The sequence below is a fragment of the Piliocolobus tephrosceles genome, chromosome 1, assembly GCF_002776525.5.
Source record: "Piliocolobus tephrosceles isolate RC106 chromosome 1, ASM277652v3, whole genome shotgun sequence".
Lineage (NCBI taxonomy): Eukaryota > Metazoa > Chordata > Mammalia > Primates > Cercopithecidae > Piliocolobus > Piliocolobus tephrosceles.
Window position 1 is genome coordinate 182966281 of NC_045434.1, and position 20720 is coordinate 182987000.

The window sequence follows — 20720 nt, forward strand, 5'->3', positions numbered from 1 at the left end:
CTCCACTCTATATGTTGTTCTTGTTAATTCATTTCTCTCATAATTAAAAACAAAAAACAAGAAAACAAAACCCAACAAGCAGGCATAAGATTACCTGGAGCTTTATTAACTAAATGCCCCAGGTTATATTCAAGGCAGATTCACCCAGTGCTCCTCAGGAAACTGTAGCATGGGGTGGATTTGATGTACTTTGAGGACATTTTGGATATACTAATGAAACATGGATCTTCCTGTGTTTCTTAGTGCAATCTAAATCCTCTTTGCCAATCAGAGATTTTTCTTAGGACTTTAGAGAATCCTGATGAGCTGTTGATATATTTTAGGAGACCTGTTTCAGATTCTTCTATGTCCCTGACCCTGGTCCCAAAAGAAGCTAAAACACAAGTATAGTTCACTGTCAGTTATCGCCACACCTAGCATGGCTTTCCAGAGAAGACCACTGAGCCTGATGTCTCCTGAGCGCTCCTGGGCCCCATTCGTAGCCCAGTTCAGAGCAGACACAGTATCTGTTGGGGCTTCAACAGTTTCCCCAGGCCTCTCTAGCCTGGGAGCCACTCAGGCTCATAATGACCATCCCTTTGGGGGTAAGTGGTCAGTCATTAGATATAATTGTTTCCAAAGGTACCTTCATCCCCCTAAAGACTTTGTCAGATGTGAAGTGACAGCTCTGAAATATCTCCTATCTTAAAACTCAAATACAAACTACTACTATCTAAGTAGATATGGACTAGTTTTCAGATGGAACAGGGCACCTGACACTGACACTTGGCATCTATAGAGATGAGGTCAGAGAGTGACCACATCTCAAGTCCGATGGGCTCTGGGACTCTAAGCAACAGGAGGAAAAGGTGGGATCAGCCACATATGAGAAACCACCACCACAAAGTATTGGTTTTTCTCTTCCTTACCCGGTATTTATTCTCTCCGATCTGCTCCACCTGAAACCTTTTTGCACATTTGCACTGAGCCACTTGTCTTGTAACCTATTGGTTGTGAACAAAAAGAAAAGTGTAAAGGGTAGAGTAAGACTTCCTATTTAGAGAAACAAAGATTTTTACACATAAACAGGGAGGCTATTCAATATTTACTTTTTTTTTTTTTTTTTTTTGAGATGGAGTTTCGCTCTTGTTGCCCAGGCTGGAGGGCAATGGCGCGATCTCGGCTCCACTGCAACCTCCACCTCCTGGGTTCAAACAATTCTTCTACCTCAGCCTCCTGAGTGGCTGGGATTATAGGCATGCCCAGCTAATTTTTTGTATTTTTTTTAGTAGAGAGAGGGTTTCTCCATGTTGGTCAGGCTGGCCTTGAACCTCAGGTGATCTGCCTGCCTCAGCCTCCCAAAGTGCTGGGATTACAGGCATAAGCCACCACGCCCGGCTCATTATTTACTTTTTAGGCATTTCAGGCTTCTGACATATGCATTTATCATCTGTTCCAAATTAGTATATGTTCTTACTAAGTGAACTAATTGAGACACTGAGAAAGAAAAGGCATGAAAGAAATTCCCAAGTGACTATGTAACACATTATTCTTGCTTCAAAATTCCTTCAGAGAAAATTGCTAATATGCTGATATCAAAATCATATTATTAATAAAGCAAATTATGAACTGCTTTAAATTTCACCCTAGGAGCCTGAGATTCCCTGGAAGTCCTGGTGTGTTCCAGGGCCACTCCTAAGACCTATTCCAGCATCTCTCCCTTCCCAAGATCTGTTATCAACAGATGCTAGGATTTCCAGATGGCACTAATCAATTTTGTAGTTTCAGTGTGGTATTTTTTTTTTTTTTTTTTTTTGAGACAGAGTCTCGTTCTGTTGCCCAGGCTGGAGTGCAGTGGCGCAATCTCCGCCGCCTCCCGAGTTAACGCCATTCTCCTGCCTTAGCCTCTCTAGAAGCTGGGACTACAGGCGCCCGCCACCACACCCAGCTAATTTTTTTTGTATTTTTTAGTAGAGGCAGGGTTTCACCATGTTCGCCAGGATGGTCTTGATCTGCTGACCTTGTGATCCGCCCGCCTTGGCCTCCCAAAGTGCTGGGATTACAGGCGTGAGCCACTGCGCCTGGCCCAGTGTGGTAGTTTTTAACAAGGCAGAAAGCATGATGGGTATACACCATTTTAAACATTACATTTTACCCCCCTTTTAAACATTTATTTTTATTTTTTGAGACAAGTCTTGCTCTGTTGCCCAGGCTGGAGTGTAGTGGCATGATCACAGCTCACTGCATCTTTGACCTCCCATGCTCAAGTGATTCTTCCACCTGTCTCCTAGGTAGCTGGGGCTATAAGCACTTGCCACTACACCTGGCTAATTTTTTTTTTTTTGGTGGGGGGACAGACAGAATCATACTATGTTGCCCAGGCTGGTCTCGAACTGCTGGGTTCCAGTGATCCTCCCATGTTGACCTCCCAATGTGCTGGGGCTACAGATGTAAGCCACCATGCTCAGTTCATTTCAACCCTTAAATGCTACACTGGTAGACCATTTCCCTAGATTCCAGGTAGCATACTCAGGAGTAAGATGAGTCTATCCCAAACACAGGACAAGTGAACGAGGATGAGTATGGTACCCTGCAAAGGTTCTCTGTAAACTTCAGAGCACCACACAGACATGACTCACTTGAGTAATCTATCTAGCCTGAGCTAGAGCTCAGATGTCAGAGATCCTCTGGGACTCTTTGAAATGCTATCTAAAAAGAGATCTCAAAATAGAACTCCAAATAATTATCTCCCAACAGACACGTCAAAGGCTAATATGATCATTGAACCCAACCAAATTCAGGATATTATAAACCTATAGCCAGAAGTATACTCAAAATATAATTATTTCCCTTACCTCATCTTCAATTTTATCTGCATCAGTTGTTGGTCGATACGCATCCTTGTTGGGATGAAGAGCAGCCACAAATTCATAATAATCAATGTAACCATCCCCATCTCGGTCAAAAATGTCAGCCACAGCAGTCATTTCTAATTTGGTGGTGGGGAACTCTGGAGGAAAGGAATCATATTTTGAAACTTAAAAGAGGGCTTACTTGTTTGGTTAGCAGTTAGAGAAATACCTTTTTTTTTTTTTTTTTTGAGACAAGGTCTCACTCTGTCACCCAGGCTGGAATGCAGTGGCGCAATCTTGGCTCACTGCAACTTCCGTCTCCCAGGTTCAAGCGATTCTCCTGCCTCAGCTTCCCAAGTAGCTGGGAATACACGTGCCTGCCACCAGGCCTGGCTAATTTTTTGTGTGTTTTTAGCAGAGACGAGGTTTTGCCATGTTGGCCAGGCTGGTCTTGAACTCCTGGCCTCAAGTAATCTACCCGTCTTGGCCTCCCAAAGTGCTGGGATTACAGGTTTGAGCCACCACGCCTGGCCAGAAATACTTCTTCAGAGCAAAAAAATTTATGTCTTGATTTTTCCTGAAAAGTAATACATATCCACTTATAGGCTCCCCTACCCCAAATGCAATGAAAAAAAGGTAATATTCCACATTTCAGATATACCAAAAAGCATAAACATAACATTACAACCACCCACACACCTACCACTCAAGAATATACTTATCCACCCTACAATTATTGAATATTTAGATTATTTCAGAATAGTGACAGTTTGGAATAGTATGAGGTTTTCGTATGTTTAGATTACTGTCTTAGATTCTTGACAAACTGCTATACAAAGGTAAGTGTGAATCACATTGTTTCCCAGCTGAAAACCTCTGGTTAACCACTGTCTTTTTTTTTTTTGGAGACAGAGTCTCACTCTGTTGCCCAGGCTGGACTTCAATGGCACGATTACAGTTTACTGCAGCCTTGACCTCCCCAGGCTCAGGTGATTCACCTCAGCCTCCCAAGTAGCTAGGACCACAGGTGTGCCACCATGCCTGTGACACCTGCCTCCCAAAGTGCTGAAATTACAGGTGTGAGCCATAGCTCCTGGCCCGCTTCAGAAAGATTGTTTAGCTAGAATATCACCGCTTCTACAAAGTGCAAGGAATCCAGGCGTGACCCATGTTTGGAATGATGACTAGACTCACTGGATGCTAAAATGCCATCGATAAACTCCTGACGTGTTATCTTCCCATCCTGGTCCTTATCAATGCGCCGGAAGAAATCCATCACTCGAGACTTTTTGTGATTCATCCAACGCATATATTTTTTCCTCCAGACATCAAAGTCAAAGTTGGCAAATTCCTTCAACTACACAGAAATCAGAAGTGTCAATAAGATTTATTTTTTGGGCCCTCAAAAGTTGCCCAGAGCATACCAAACTTTCAGACATTCAGTAAAGCCATGCTTCCAGGGGCACCAACAATGAAATCTATGTGTTTGCTTCTTTTGTGAAGGCACAATCTGGCTCCTTCACTTAAAGCCATGACTATTTACAAGAGCTGCGGTATAATGGAATAGCAAGAGAAACAATAACTGAACCACCATGGAAAATATGGAGCACATAGAATGAGAATGGGTGAAGCCAGCCTTGCTTTCCCTTTGGGCTTTTTAAAGGATCACTCTCTTAGATGCAAGGGAATGGATTCTAACTCAGAAGGAAGATCCTTAGCACTCCTCAATTATGTTGTTTTGAAAGGCATTATAATCACACATAGGGCTCACATCAGGAGGCTCGTGTTTACCACTATCTTCTGAGATTTCAATGAGAAAATCTGAGTTCTGGATGGAAGCACTGGGAACCCAGTGTTGTATCCAAGCATGTTTCTTTGGAATGGCACCAGAGAGCAAATTTCCCATCTGACCTCCATGTTAAATATTTGGCCTTGATGGAAAACAGCAGGCCTATGCAGTGGGCAAGACAATTTTCAGCTACTTAAGTCTATGTTAATGATATACACTCAAAATGACTTAAACAGTGCAGCAGTTTCCCCTTGGTCTTTCAAACTCCAAAGTTAGAAGGAATGGGGGAAAAAAGCACCAAGAACCCAATGAGCTTAAAAGTCAACTGACCTAAGGAAAAAATAAATAAAACACAGAACACTCACTTCCAGGCATAGCTGCTTTGATATGCACAAATAAAAAAATATAAAAGATATTAGAGGCTTGTTTTAGAAACTAGAAGTACAGTACTATATTTTTTTTTTTACTGGGTAATGACACTTCAAAATAGAGTTGCTTTTCATGATCAAGTGAAGACTAATAAAATAACAAAATCATTAAAAATTACTCCTATTTCATAATTGTGTAGCATCTGTTTTTACACGAAAGGCTCAACAAGGGTCATTTTTGTGCTCTGCTACATATCTGGAGACAAATTTCCAAAGTTCTGTTCCTGATTCCCAACCACAGCAAGATGCTGAGGCAGATCACATCCTGGCCCTCATTATGGACTGGCTGTTTTCTTGCTTTCCACACCTAGAAGCTTTGGCCTACTTTGTCACAAATGATTTTCTTATAAATGTGTCTTTTCTCATTCAAGGGCCTCAAAGAACGGGTACTGGCTTGGTATAGGTCTGTTTCTATTTGTGAAGAAGTCAGTTAAGACACATGGTTCACATTTAGAGAGCCATAGAAGGGCTGTGTTTTGATTGAAAAAAATCACTTTGTTTCAGGGAAGGCCACTCAGCAGGGCATTACCTCCTCCAGCCGATCCAAGGCATCGTTCAGCTTCCTTTGCCGCTCCAGTGCTAACAGCCACACCTGCTGCCAGCGGGCAGAAAGCTGGTTGATCCGTGGGTTTTTTGCTTCAGATTGTGAAAGGATTGGCATGGGAGGAGGGGTTGGCTGACTTAAGGATTTCCCTAAAAGGAAAAATAAACACAAGATTAGAACAGCTGGTTAGCACACAAAGAGAAATAGCTGTGTGTATAAACTTAGGAGATCTTTAGAATAATATCCAGTCAGTAACTGAGAAAAGAAATAAGGGACTTGGCAATATTTAGATACGGAGGTGTACTAATTCCAAAAGTATTGATCCTCCCAGCACATACTTACCTGCTGCCTACATATCTCCAAGCAATTCTGTCCCACCTTAGTGAGCTGATGACACATTAACTCAACTAAAAAAGCAACATATTCTGTAGGAGCTGTTTTGTTGATTAAATTAGTGCAAGTCAAATGTAAACAGCTAGTGCTGATAATCAAAACAATGGAAAGGCCACTGTTAAAGAATAAGCTTAACCATCTCATAATTTCATACCAATCCAGGAATATGGAGTATAGCTACTGTCTGTCAATGTAAGAAAAGTGAGTTTCAAAAACAAAAGATTTTGGTTCAAAACCAACACGTTTTTTGAAAATGGAATAAATTTTTTTTTGACAGGCATTTGGAAAGTGCTCATCTTCAATTAGCAGAAATGAAGCATCCTAACATAGGGGGCTGGAAACATACTGCCTCCGCTCCGGGATTTCTCTATGAAAGGCGCGTGAGTAGGCTCTATGTTTTTCCTTTTGTATGTCTTGGTGACCCGGTCCACGTCAGGCTGTTTGCGAGTCATCTCCTCCATAAACGTCTGTTAAACACAAAGAATAGGAAAAAGAGTTAAAAATTGTATTTTTACTCTTATGGGGGCAAAGGAAGAGCTAGGATGGGTACTTTACGGCTTGCGGTGGTAGGAAAGTCTGCCTGGAGGCCAGTGCCTGAGTTGAGTTACTGAGGTATGTTATGTAGTTTGGATACTTGTCCCCTCCAAATCTCGTGTTTTCAAATGTTGGAGGTGGGGTCTAATGGGATGTGATTGAGTTATGGGGGCAAATTCCTCATGAATGGCCTTGGTGCCCTCCCCATGGTAATGAGTGAGTTCTTGCTGTTAGTTCACATGAGAGCTGGCTGTTTAAAAGGAGCCTGCTATCTCCTCCTCTTTCTCTCTTTCCCTCTCTTGCCATGTAACATGCTGGCTCCCCTTTGCCTTCCACCATGATTCTAAGCTTCCTGAGGCCTTCACCAGAAGCAGATATTGGCACCATGCTTCCTGTACAGCCTGCAGAACCGTAAGCCAAAATAAACCTATTTTCTTTATAAATTACCCAGTCTCAGGAATTCCTTTAGAGCAATGCAAACGGACTGACACACTGAGCAATGAAGAAATAGTCAACAAATGGTGGGAAGGCAGTCCTGGAAGAGGGTGCAACCTAAACAGAGACAGGGATGCCTGACAGTGCTGTGACCAGGACCCCTCCACTCACTGGCTGGGCAGAGGATGCAATCAGAGGAATGGCAAGAGGCAGGGTTGGAGAGGCAGGCAGGAGACATCACAAAAGGCTTCTGTGTCAGGCTAAGGGTTGGCCATTTATTCTGAGAGCAATGGGGGGCAGCTGAAAAATTTCGATCCAGGTAAGAGATATGATCCGACCTATGCTTTACAGCTATCACTCTGGCTTCAGTGTAAAAGGTGGAGTGATATGGGGGTGGGGGAAAGTGTGGAATGGGGAGTGCCTAGCAGTGAGAAGACAGGTTAAGAAACCATTGCAGTAACTGAGGCAAAACATGGTGAGGGTTGGAGCCAGGCCAGAAAGATGGAGCCAAGAGATATTTTGCAAGTGGGACTGACAAGCCCTGGTGAGTGGCTAGATGTAGGGGGAAGAGGAAAAGAAGGAACTCCAGACATCACAGGCTTCTGAATGAGGAAAGGGGAGGCAGATTTGGAATGGACAAACGGTGTCAGGCAAGGAGGCAAAGATGAAGTGGAATTTTAGAATGGCTTCTAGTTTACTGTATGTCTGGACTTTAGGAGATGATGGTGCTGGAGATGAAAAAGATGCAAAGACATTCATACAGCCAACAGACACATGAAAAAATGCTCATCATCACTGGCCATCAGAGAAATGCAAATCAAAACCACAATGAGATACCATCTCACACCAGTTAGAATGGCAATCATTAAAAAAATCAGGAAACAACAGGTGCTGGAGAGGATGTGGAAAAATAGGAACACTTTTATACTGTTGGTGGGACTGTAAACTAGTTCAATCACTGTGGAAAACAGCGTGGCGATTCCTCAAAGATCTAGAACTAGAAATACCATTTGACCCAGCCATCCCATTACTGGGGATATACCCAAAGGATTATAAGTCATGCTACTATAAAGACACATGCACACATATGTTTATTGCAGCACTATTCACAATAGCAAAGACTTGGAATCAACCCAAATGTCCATCAGTGACAGACTGGATTAAGAAAATGTGGCACATATACACCATGGAATACTATGCAGCCATAAAAAAGGATGAGTGCGTGTCCTTTGTAGGGACATGGATGCAGCTGGAAACCATCATTCTCAGCAAACTATCGCAAGAACAGAAAACCAAACACCACATGTTCTCACTCACAGGTGGGAAATGAACAATGAGATCACTTGGACACAGGAAGGGGAGCATCACACACTGGGTCCTATTGTGGGGATGGGGTAGGGGGAGGGATAGCATTAGGAGATATACCTGGTGTAATTGACGAGTTGATGGATGCAGCTCACCAACATGGCACATGTATACATATGTAACAAACCTGCACGTTGTGCACATGTACCCTAGAACTTATCATAATAAAAAAAATTAAAACGATTGAACTGATGGAGATAGAGAGTAGAATGATGGCTACCACAGGCTGGGAAGGGTAGTGTGAGTTTGGTGGGAAACGTGGGGATGGTTAACGGGTACAAAAAAATAGAAAGAATGAATAAGATCTAGTATTTGATAGCACAATAGAATGACTATAGTCAACAATAATTGAATTGTACATTTTAAAATAACTAAAAGAGTGTAATTGGTTTGTAGCATAAAGGATAAATGGTTGAGATGACAGATATCTCATTTACTCTGATGTGACTATTACACATTTTGTGCTTGTATCAAAATATCCCATATACCCTATATACACCTACTACGTACCCACCAAAAATAAAAAAATAAAAAAATAAAAAAAAAAAAAAGAAAAAGACACAGAAGCTTTATAGGTAATAGCTAAAACTGTTAGACCAGATAAATCTCAGCAGTGTGAGAGCATCATGAATGAGACGTCAGGGAACAACATTAATGAATAGGCAGGGAAGAGGAACCAGCTAAAAAGACTAAAAAGGAACAGTCAGAGAGATCAGAGGAAAACACAAAGATTAAAGGACACAGAAGTCAAAAGGAAAGTTTTGGGAAGGGATGAAGAGCCAGCTATGTCACATGTCAAACAAAATAAAGACTGAAAAACCTCTGTTGGATTTAGCCAGTAGAACGTGACCAGAACAGTGTCAGCCAGACCACAGGGACCTGGGGAGTGATGGGAAAAATGGAGATGAGACAGGGAACAAGAAGCATAGCTGAAAAAGGAGGGAGGCAACACAGTGGTAACTTGAGGGGAACACTGGGTTGGAAGGACATGTCTGGAAGCTTTAGAGAAAAGAATAAACAGGGAGAGACTGAAGACATAGAGGAGAGAGGGGAAAACAGAAAAGAGAGGAACTGAATAGGAAGAAGATAATCTCTCAGAGAGGAGGTACATCCCACAGGAAGGATAGGTGCTCCTCGATTTACAACGAAGTTACATTCTGGCAAACCCATTGTTAAGCTGAAAATACAACACACCTAAAATATGGAACATCATAGCTTAGCCTGGCCTACCTTAAACATGCTCAAAACACGTTAGCCTACAGTTAGGCAAAATCATCTAACACAGAGCCTATTTTATAACAAAGTGTTGACTATCTCATGTAATCAAAGTGAAAGAATGGTTGTATGGGTACTCAAAGTGTATTTTTTACTGTGTTTTTGAGACGGAGTCTTGCTCTGTCACCTAGGCTGGAGTGCAGTAGTGCGATCTCAGCTCACTGCAACCTCTGCCTCCCTGGTTCAAGTGATTCTCCTGCCTCAGCTGCTTGAGTAGCTGGGATTACAGGCAACCACAACCACACCCAACTAATTTTTATATTTTTAGTAGAGATAGAGTTTTACCATGTTGGCTAGGCTGGTCTCAAACTCCTGACCTCAAGTGATCTGCCCCCCTCAGCCTCCCAAAGTGCTGGGATTACAGGTGTGTGCCACTGCACCTGGCCTCAAATTGTATGGTTTCTACTGAATATGTATAACCTTTGAACCATCATAAAGTTGAAAGACTGTAAGTCAGGGACCATCTGTATAGTGAGTTCTCACTTGCTGGAGTAATTGTTTATATAAACTAAAAAGACCACACAGGCTACAGTATAACTAATCAAGATTCACGCTTGAATTCAGTATAAATGATTATGATTAAAAACAGTATTTGCCTCTTAAGGATATATTACGAAGATGGCTCACCTGAGCTTTCCTCCATTCAGTTTAGTCTGATGTGCACCTTCAATGATCACTGGGTTCATGTGAGAGAGCTTTCTGAACTAGGTATAATGGGGACCAGTGGGCCCTTGGCTCAGATGATGGTCAATAAAAACAGGCTGTGGCAGGCAGATTTCTAAGAAGGCCCCCAAGATTCCCACTCCTGTAAGCACACTCTATGTAATCCCCCTCCCTTGAGTGTGGGCAAATGATAGAATATTCACTCTCTTAATTACATTTCATTCTCCATTACATTTCAAGACTCCATATAGCACCTTGGACAGTTTCTCCAGCTGGCTGTGTGGTTAAGATCTGAGGGGGCCTCTAGGAGGTAAGAGTAACTCCTAGCTGAGAGCCAGCAAGAAAGTTAGAGACCTCAGTCCTACATCCTCCAGGACCTGGATTCTGCCAACAACCTGAGTGAGCCTAGAAGAGGACCCTGAACTCCAGATCAGACTGTAGTACTGGCTGACACCCTGATTTATGCCTGGGGAGACTCCAGGAAGAGGACCTAGTCAACTCATGCCCAGGTGACTGAAGCACAGAAACTATGAGGTAAGTAAGTATGTGCTGTTTTAAGATGCTATGTCTGTGGTAATGTGTTAAGCAGCAATTTAAAAACAAATATATAGGGCAACAGAGATGGTATCCATGCCCAACATGGAAAACACCAGTGATCACACAGTGAGGTTAAGACACCTGATGCTCAGCGATAAGGGCTTTAACTCGGTCAATGTTCTGCGGGATTGGCTCCTGATCCCGCTGAATGAGGGTGGTCTCAGCCCACTGGATCCACGCCAGAAGTTCTTCCAGGAGCTCAGCATTAGCCACCAGTTCTGACAAGGCCGTTTCAAGACGCTGTTGGTGCTGCTTAGCCCATGTCAGGACCTGTGGAAAAAGAAGGAAACCATGGTCTCTTTCAGTCAAGCATACCTGTTTGTTTCCAAAGCCCTTTTTCATCTGATTTTCACAATGACTTTTTATTTTTGTTTATTTTTTTGGAGAGAGACTCTTGCTCTGTCACCCAGATTGGAGTGCAGTGGCACAATCTTGGCTCACTGCAACCTCTGCCTCCTGGGTTCAAGTGATTCTCCTGCCTCAGCCTCCCAAGTAACTGGGATTACAGACTTGCGCCACCATGCCCGGCTAATTTTTTGTATTTTTGTAGAGACGGGTTTCACCATGTTGCCCAGGCTTGTCTTGAACTCCTGAGCTCAGGTAATCCGCCTGTCTCAGCCTCCCAAAGTTCTAGGATTATAGGCGTGATTCACTGCTCCCGGCGAACCCAGTGACTTTTTAGAGGAGAGACCACCTTAACAGTCAAGAGGCTTCACTATTACCCCAGTGACAACTGGGATAAGAGCTGGAATAAAATATCAGCTCTCCTGAAAGCAAATCTAGTATAGCTGTTCCTTGGTATCCACAGGGGGACTGGTCCCAGTACCACCTGCGGACACTAAAATCCATGCATACTCAAGGCCTGTAATTGGTTTTGTGGAACCTGCAAAAGTCTGCCCTCTGTACACATGGGCTTCGCTTCCCTACTGTATTTTCTATCCACGTTTGGCTGTGAATGTGGACCCCAACCAATATGGAGGGCTGACTGTATTTACTGAACAATAACCGCATAAGTGGACCTGTGCAGCTGAAACACATATTGTTCCAGGGTCAGCTGTACGTCCTATTAACACAGGACTTCCCAGGAAGGGAAACACACACAACATGTCCACTGAAAGTCACTATTAACATAGCACTATGCCAACACTACTCCTCCCGGTTGCCACACATTACCAAGAAAACAGTCTTTACTAAAATGTTAACTTAATTTTTGCTGAGATATTCACAGTGAGTGAAAGATTCCTTACCTGGGGGAAAAATACTATACTATAGTGATAGTTTACTGGGTGTGTGTGGTCCTCCTCTGAACCAGGGACTCACCTCCTCGAAGCGAGCTCGGATGATGGTGATCCAGTGTTTGATGGTTGTGATGCAATCGGGGTGGCAGACAGCCAGGATGACTTCTCCCATGGCTACTGCTGAGTTAACGTCCACTCGCTTTTCTTCTACTTTCTTCATGAATTCCTAAACAAAAAAGATTTTAAAACAAAAACTTAAAATGTCTACATTAGCAGCACTGTTAGTTTACACTGAGGGGGGATAAATTTCAATGTTTTCTTTTTCCTGCACGTGTTCACACAGACCTCTAAAAGCCTGTACTTAAGTTATTTATGGCATTTTAATTCTAAAAGATGTGGGAAGGTGAGGGGTTTACACAAGAATGACTTTCTCTGGTGGAGAAGACAAGAAGAATAGGACACACAGAGGTATGCCCCCTTTTTCCTATTCGAGTTAGTTTCTTTCTTTTTTAATCCCATTTTTCATTTATTCATGTTGGTAAACATATTTGTATTGGAAAAATATAATTATAGTTATAAAAATCATAATATTTAAAAAATACCCGTAACAGAATATAATGATAAAATCATGATTAAAATCTCTGAGTGGATAAAAAAAAATTTAAAAAGGGAAACATTTCCCACCTCTTTAGGACAGACTGAGACCCCAGACACTGCACCATACTCTACAGCTTGGTAAGTGGTTCTGGGGGATCATATCAGGGCCTAAAGCTGGTAACATAAGGAAAGGCAAACAAAGGAATATGCAGGTGAGGAGGAAAGAAGATGAAATAGTCCACATTTTTCTTTATATAATACCATGTTTTAAAAACTTGTTACAACCAACATATATTACTTTTCTAAGAATGAATGTTAATGTTTAAGGTGTCAAAAAAACCCACCAACTATTTCCCTTTCATTCCTACTATGAGCTAGGGCCACTCTGGTTTTGTTCCTTCTCATGTGAGTTCTGATAATTCCAAGAAAAAGTTGCTTTCATTTAGTGGTAGGCAGCCCTCAAGGTGGTAGGTAGCATGAGGTCACCAAACTGCAAGGCTGAATTACCTTATGGGTGTCAATGAGAGACTGCAGGGCCTCTGTGTCATCAGGAAGTGCTCCCCGAAAGCGAAGCGTTTGCTCTGCTTCAGAAAGCCACTCCAACAGCATGTGAACTGTGTCCCGAAACACTTCTGCCTGAAATAACCAAGCACAAAAGATTTAACCTCTCTCTGCAGCCAAGGACCTAGACACTGGGACATGCCAGGGAAAGGGTCCAGTGTTCACTCAGACATTTCATGGCCTCATCAAAACTCCACAAAGGTTATCTTTCATTTGTAGATCTTTGAAAATCAGCTGAATTCATTATTTCTCAAAATGAATGTTAAAGTTTTATAGAACATTCAGAATATCAATTTTCAACTCTGTCACACTTATTTCAAGACTGACTGAAACAGATTCTAGTAAAAGAAAAACAAAATAAACCCACTCAGATCTATCATTTGGGTTGGGACAGCAAATGTCTCTTACCTGTTTTAAGGCCTGCTCAAGCCGGCTTTGTTTGGAAACAGAGAGTTTACAGACAGTGTCCCAGCGAGTGCTCAGTTCCTGGAGCTGCCCTTTTACCCAAGTGGTGTCATCTCGACTATTCTCAATCAGCTCTCGGCCTGACCGCTTCAGGACCTGAACGGTTCCTGTTCGCTTTCCCAGTTCCTTCTGGAAAACCTAGAAAAGAAAATAGGAGAATTAGTTTGTTTGAGGAATGTTTTGAGTCCAAGAAACCACTGGGAAATAATTTTCTTGGTAGGTTCTAATCATGTATCTTTTATGCATAGAGGGAGGCAGAGTAATGTATAAGAAAAAACAACCAGGCCAGGCGCAGTGGCTCATGCCTGTAATCCCAGCATTTTGGGATGCCAAGATGAGAGGACTGCTTGAGCCCAGGAGTTCAAGACCAGTCTGGGCAACATGGCGAGACCAAATCTCATGAAAAAAAAAAAAGGAAAAAAATCCATCAGAAAATGTGGCTCTAAGTGCTAGCTCAGGCATTTGGGAGATACATAATTTTGAAAAGTTGCTTAAGGCCCAGTTTCTTCATCTGTAAAATGGTAATCATTATACTAATGTTTCCAGAATTATGGGAAATAAAAACATAACTGCTCTGCACATAACAAGAATCTGTTGTAATTTCAAGGTAAAGTTAAATGCTTGTGCTGAAACAGGAGGATATTACATAATCCAACATGACAGGTAGAGATTATGTTACACATTGGCTTGCATGGTGTTAAGCCTGTTAGGTTCAGAAGCGGTTTAAAAAAAATCACTTATTTCCATTTTAGGAGTCAGTGGAAATGGATATCTTATGGGTTTCCGTTGGAATTTAAATCCATTTTGTGACTCAACTGAAACAAACAGGAAGAGGGGCAACCTTGAAGTGAAGTTTACACATTGCCAAATCTGAATCAAACCAATTTTGGTAAATTCTTTGTGACTAATGCAGAATCTCAGCAACAGTTTGTTTAAACACACAAAGCAACTGTCAGGCTCTCTTTCTTCCCTAGAAAGAAGGGCAGAGGCAGTCACATGTAGAAGATCCTAGGGCACTGCACTCCAACGTAGCCCAGACCTCGCCCTTACCTTGTGTGCATCCATGAGGTTCATGACGAGGTCGAGGTCCCCGTGCACGGGTTGGTCCTCAGCCAGCTGTGGCTCCACCTTGTATAACCAGTCAACCAAGGCCTGCAAAGCATCCATGAACTGACCCGAAAAGAGCAGGGCTTCCTCCAACTTGTGCTGCCTGAGAAATGCACACAAATGCTACCATTTTTTAGGGATTCCTTTTACAAATGGCCCACAATTCTGCCTTGCTGAAAGGGAATATTGCTTGAACCCTATATAGAGAGTGACTTCTACATTAGAACAGTTAGAAATAGAGTAAAAAGTAACTGAGAGATGGTGAGACATTTTAAATCAAACCACCCACTAGAATGGATTAAGGGTAGCACAGGGGACAGAGAGAGATACCCTTCAGGCATCTTATAGCCCAGTGACACACAGGCACACTCTAACAACCCAAGGTCTGTGTTAATCACGTTATACCATTCCAAGCAAAAGATGATGGTTTTGGTAATGATCGGGAATCAGGAGTTCAACTCCTAGCTCTGTATCAGTTGTGTGACCTTAGGCTGTTTCTTCATCTCCCTGAACCTCAGTCACCTCATCAAAAAAAAATTGGAGTACAGGCCAAGTGTGTTGGCTCACACTTGTAATCTCAGCACTCTGGCAGGCCAAGGTGGGAGGATCACTTGAGGTCAGGAGTTAGAGAACAGACTGGACAATAGCAAGACCTTGTCTCTACTCAAATAAAAAACAATAGCTGGGTGTGGTAGCTGACGCCTGTAATCCCAGCACTTTGGGACGCCGAGGCAGGTGGATCATGAGGTCAAGAGTTCCAGACCAGCCTGGTCAATATGGTGAAACCCCATCTCTACTAAAAATATTTTTAAAAATTAGCTGGGCGTGGTGGCGTGCACCTATAGTCCCAGCTACTCAGGAGGCTGAGGAAGGAGAATTGCTTGAACCCGGGAGACGGTGGCTGCAGTGAGCCAAGCCGAGATCGTGCCACTGCACTCCAGCCTGGGCAACAGAGGAAGATTCCGTCTCAAAAACAAAACCAAAAAACATTAGCCAGGCATGGTGGCACATGCCTATAGTCTGAGCTACTCGAGAGGCTGAGGTGGGAGGATCACTTGAGCCCTGGAGTTGGAGACTGCAGTAAGCTCTGCACTCCAGCCTGGGTGAGAGAGCTAGACCCTGTCTCAACAAAACCAAAAAAAAAAAAAGAAAAATGCTGGGTACGGTGGCTCACACCTGTAATCCCAGCACTTTGGGAGGCTGAGGCGGCTGGATCATGAGGTCAGGTGATCGAGACCATCCTGGCTAACACAGTGAAACCCCATCTCTACTAAAAATACAAAAATTAGCCGAGCGTGGTGGCAGGTGCCTGTAGTCTCAGCTACTCGGGAGGCTGAAGCAGGAGAATGGTGTGAACCCAGGAGGTGGAGCTTGCAGTGAGCTGAGATGGCGCCACTGCACTCTAGCCTGGGAGACATAGCAAGACGACTCCTCAAAAAGAAAAAAGAAAAAAAAGGACAAATAGGGTAGCGATACTGTAATATTTAGCATGGCATAGTGGGTACGAATAGATAAAAGTATGACTTTTAGAACCAAACTGCCACGGTTTAAACCTCAGCTTTGCCAATGTGGTAGCTGAGTGACCTTAGGGGAGTTAAGAACCTCTTTATGGTCGTTTTTCTCATCTGTAAAATGGCAATAAAAGTGGTACCCACCTCAGTGGTTATGAGGATTAAATTATTATCAGCTATTGTTTGGTATATATTCAGTAGTAATTGCCCAGCAAAGGTCAGGTATCATTATGGTTAAATGAGGTAATGCATGTAGAGGCTTTGGAGTGTCCCAGAGCAGTCAATAAGACAGCTGTTGGTATTACAAATTGACGATTTACAAATACTTTTGAGTTACTGATCTTCTATTATTGTTGATTTTATAGGTCTCTCTCTTTCTAATACAGTAAAGTTCAAGTTTAAAATGAGAATTTTTATACATTTTATTTAAATTATAACAGTCTTTGAACTAACTGGTGGTGTTAAGATGGTACAAAACCTCTTACTGATGCATTAGCTTTATCACCATTTTATAGAATCTGGTAAGAGCCTCTTGCTTTTGGGATCCCGGTTAGATCCCTGAAGGGGACATTCATGCTCACCGCTCCACAGACTTGCCACAAACAGTATCCCATTTGTCTCTGACTTCTCCTAGGAAATTGTCAAGTTTCTGAGTATCTTCGGGAAGCAAAGTCTTTTCTTTGAGTGCTCTGCCAGTTCTAATTGTGGTATCATACACAGGCTGCTTGCCACCAAGAGTTTTCTGAAACTCCTATGTTTCCAGAAAGAAAACAAAAAAGTGTTAAAAGTCAGATGACATCTTGATGTGGAACAAAATAATTTGAGTTTTCAGGCTAGAAACCAAATAAAGTATGAATATCACCACTTTTTTTGAACTAAAATTAACCATAGCTTATCCTTAAGAAATTCGTAATTTTTTGTTTATACCATACACAGAAGTGCCTGACAATTTGTGAAAGCCTACAGTTTTAACTAGTTACTCCCACATCTACTTTGCTTAAACTGTTATTTAAATGAGCAAATATCATGATTAGACTGTCTAGATATAAAATGGAACCCTGGCTTCATCATTTTGACTTTTAAACATTAACCAATTGGTTTTCTTTTTACTAGCTCTGATTTTTATTTTTGGCAAGCTTCAAGCTTTAGCAAATAGTATTCTCGGGACCTAAGACCAATTAACTGCTTTACCTTATGCTTAGAAAGCTGAAGTTTAATTTTGTCTGGGTCATTGGATATCTCTAGTTCTGAGTCCAGGTGACTCTCTGCATCTTCTAGCCAGTCAACCAGCTTTTTCCAAGCTTCATGGAACTAAAATTACATAAGTAAGTTAATATGAATGAATATACACACTATACAGCACATTTGAGAATCATCCCAGAGACTCAATACATGCAGCCCGAGATTCTTCAGTGAATTAGTATCTCTCTTCCCCAACTTACTTGTTTTGCCCGCTTCCTGGCATCATCTAGTGATCGCCCTCTTTCAATAGATCGCTGGACAACCTTCTCCCATCGAGACTGCACACTAACCAACAAATTCTTGATCAGAACAACATCCTGTTTTTGGCTAAGGAACTTTAATTGATTCCCAGTTTGATCCAGCTCAATGATCTGGTCTCGATGAGCATTTACTTCATTAGCAAAAACCTGAAGGAACAATAGTGCTCTTTTTAAGCTTAAGGTAAGACAAAGGGGCATTTCTTTCAATTAGTGCTTTCAAAAATAAGGCAGCATCGTAATATTATAGTTACCTTGTGCTCTTCTATCTGGGAAAGGACAGTATTTAGAATCAGGCTTGGTGGAGAAGCGATGTTTAAACTCTGCTCTGCTAGAGTGAGCCAGTTGATAAATTCTTGTAGGGAATTCTGGAATTCTGTTGCCAAGTTGAGGGCCTCTTCCAGCTTTGACTGAATTTCAAGTAAAACACACACACACAAAAAGTGCCAATTTCAGGAATTATAGCTTCAGCAACAAAGGCATGAACTGTACACCAAATGAAATGACCTCTAAAAAGGAAGCCTCATTTAATCAACCTTCAAACATGCTTTATTTGTAAAGAAGGGGACATTTTAATGTTATTGTCTGAAACAAGTGGGCAAGAACTGTGTACATGGAAAAGGAAATAGAGCACAATAAGCAGCTAAGTTCCTTTCTCTGCTACTCTCCATTTCCTTGAACGGGATTAAGACTATTCAATAACCATAAGTGAACAGACCCTTCAGTGGTGACAGCTGCAGGATCTGCAGCCTGCTTTGGGTAATGTTTCAGTTTCCTTTAATGTACTTTTTGTGGTATAAAAATGGCTAAATGGAAAGCAATTTACTACAAAGATGATGTCCAATGTAGTACTCTTTGTTTAAATACATGTTTTCAGAAAATACGGCATATGAAAATATGAGTCTGAAAATTATGCTTATGCTATAAGAAGAAGAGGTAATGAAAGAAGCCAAGACATTCTAGGCAAAAATCTGACAACACTAGATGTAGATTTTCAGACACTTTCATTTACCTAAGAATGGCAACAACAACAGGTCATTCAGGGAAAAGGCTGCTCCTCACAAGTATACTTCAATCCCACAGAGTTCATAAACTCCATCCTCAGAGACCTACACTAACCTTTTGGTAATGACTTTTGCCTCTGGCCGACCTACTAGGCAGGCAAAGTAAAAATGACGGGCTGACAAAAATGAGTATTTCCAAAATATTCACAGAAAAAACTCCAAGATGTACACTAAAAACGTTAACTACTGCTGTTAATTCTACCTGACTGGGTTATAATTTCTACTTTCCTTTTTGCGTTTTCAGGTTATTTTTGTAACTCCCCCACTGCCACCCCAAAAAAAAAGCTATTACAATAAATGTTATAAAAACGTACAAACCCAATCTAAACAAATCAGGTAGAAAAATGAAATCCACTTCAAATATACAGAGGAATGTTTAGAAATTAGTATATTACAACTTCCTAGAAAGGAATTCTTTCCACATCATTCTATCTACATATTCTTTATATTTTTTATATCTACTTTACAGATATAAAAGATATCTAATTTATATCTTTATATTCTTTATATCTACATATTCTTTGTATTTTCTTAATACAGCACCACACACATTTAATAAATGATTTTACTGATCCTGAAGGTAATGTTCCTGCAAGATAATAAACTATCCTTGACACTCAGTTTTTGCCTGACCATTTCTGATGATGGGCAACTACGTCTTAAGGTATTTTGCTCAACTATTAAGAAAACTCTCTGAAAATTTCTTGGTTATGAGCTAGAATCTGTCTCAGTTTATTTAATCTCAGCTTTGCCTTCTGCAGGATCTATGGATGACAGCCTGTCCAAGGATTAGTTGTGTTTTTTTTTTTGGAGACAGATTCTTGATGTCACCCAGGCTAGAATGCAGTGGCAACATCACCTCTCACTGCAGCCTCAACCCTCCAGGCTCAGGTGAGCCTCCTACTTCAGCCTCCCAAGTAGCTAGGACTACAGGCATGTGCCATCACACCTGGCTAATTTTTAGGTATTTTTGTAGAGATGGGGTCTTGCTATATTGCCCAGGCTGGTCTCAAACTCCTAGTGTTAAGCAATCCTCCTGCATCAGCCTCCCAAGTGCTGGAATTACAGGTGCGAGCCACCAGGTCTGGCCCTGTCCAAGAATTAGCATACACCTAGGTCCATTCTTTATATAACCAAATTACCCAATCCCATGCTAGAAGGTTTTCAGGAAATTAATGCTTCTCTCAAGATATTCATGTGTTTTATGTCCTTCTGTTCATTAATTTCCCAATGATAGGGTCATCTTTAGTGTTTCCACCATAAATCAGGCACAGGGCTTGGCACACACTTGCTCAGTAACTATTCATTGAGTGAATGTGGTCAACAGGTTTATGTATATATTTCATACTTGATCTGACCAGCAAAAAATACAGTGAAACTCTGTACTCATAAAAAATAATCTTTTTGGGCAAACACCTTCATCCCTAATCATCTTTCATTATTTTGTAGAGAAGAGAATTTGATTTTTGAGGATGAGTAGGAAGAGGTCATATAATTTACTTCTCTCCTGATTTCTAGTAAATTTCCTTGCATACTGCATTTACATTAGGAACCAAATTCCTTGTGGAGAATTATTAGTCATAGTCCCTACATGCCCTGTCCCCAATCTCAACTCCAAGACACCAACTCCAGCAAAATCTTGTTTTTAAGTAGAACACAAATTGGTGATTAATATAGGACATAAAACCCACCACGGAGCAATAATGGCAGTAATGTCTTAACAGGTAAACAAGCAAACAACAACAGAAACTTATAACATCAATGCAACTCAACACGGACGGAATCAGTTCTGCAACTTCTGTTACAATACCCTGGTCTTCAAAA

The 20720-nt window shown here is 41.6% G+C and overlaps 1 protein-coding gene across 1 annotated transcript in view; it reads right to left on the minus strand.

Annotated features, from left to right (window-relative positions):
- The window catches only part of LOC111529566 (microtubule-actin cross-linking factor 1), a 283418-nt gene that overhangs the window by 23380 nt on the left and 239318 nt on the right, over positions 1-20720 (minus strand). The window contains exons 81-94 of the mRNA XM_026455708.1: positions 18087-18242; positions 17776-17982; positions 17525-17644; positions 16915-17084; positions 14766-14925; positions 13659-13853; positions 13197-13325; positions 12175-12318; positions 10936-11124; positions 6332-6452; positions 5578-5741; positions 4026-4188; positions 2835-2989; positions 909-983 (exon numbers count right to left, since the gene is read on the minus strand). Coding sequence (XP_026311493.1) covers positions 909-983; positions 2835-2989; positions 4026-4188; positions 5578-5741; positions 6332-6452; positions 10936-11124; positions 12175-12318; positions 13197-13325; positions 13659-13853; positions 14766-14925; positions 16915-17084; positions 17525-17644; positions 17776-17982; positions 18087-18242 — 2148 coding nt within the window. The remainder of the gene's footprint in view (positions 1-908; positions 984-2834; positions 2990-4025; positions 4189-5577; positions 5742-6331; positions 6453-10935; positions 11125-12174; positions 12319-13196; positions 13326-13658; positions 13854-14765; positions 14926-16914; positions 17085-17524; positions 17645-17775; positions 17983-18086; positions 18243-20720) is intronic.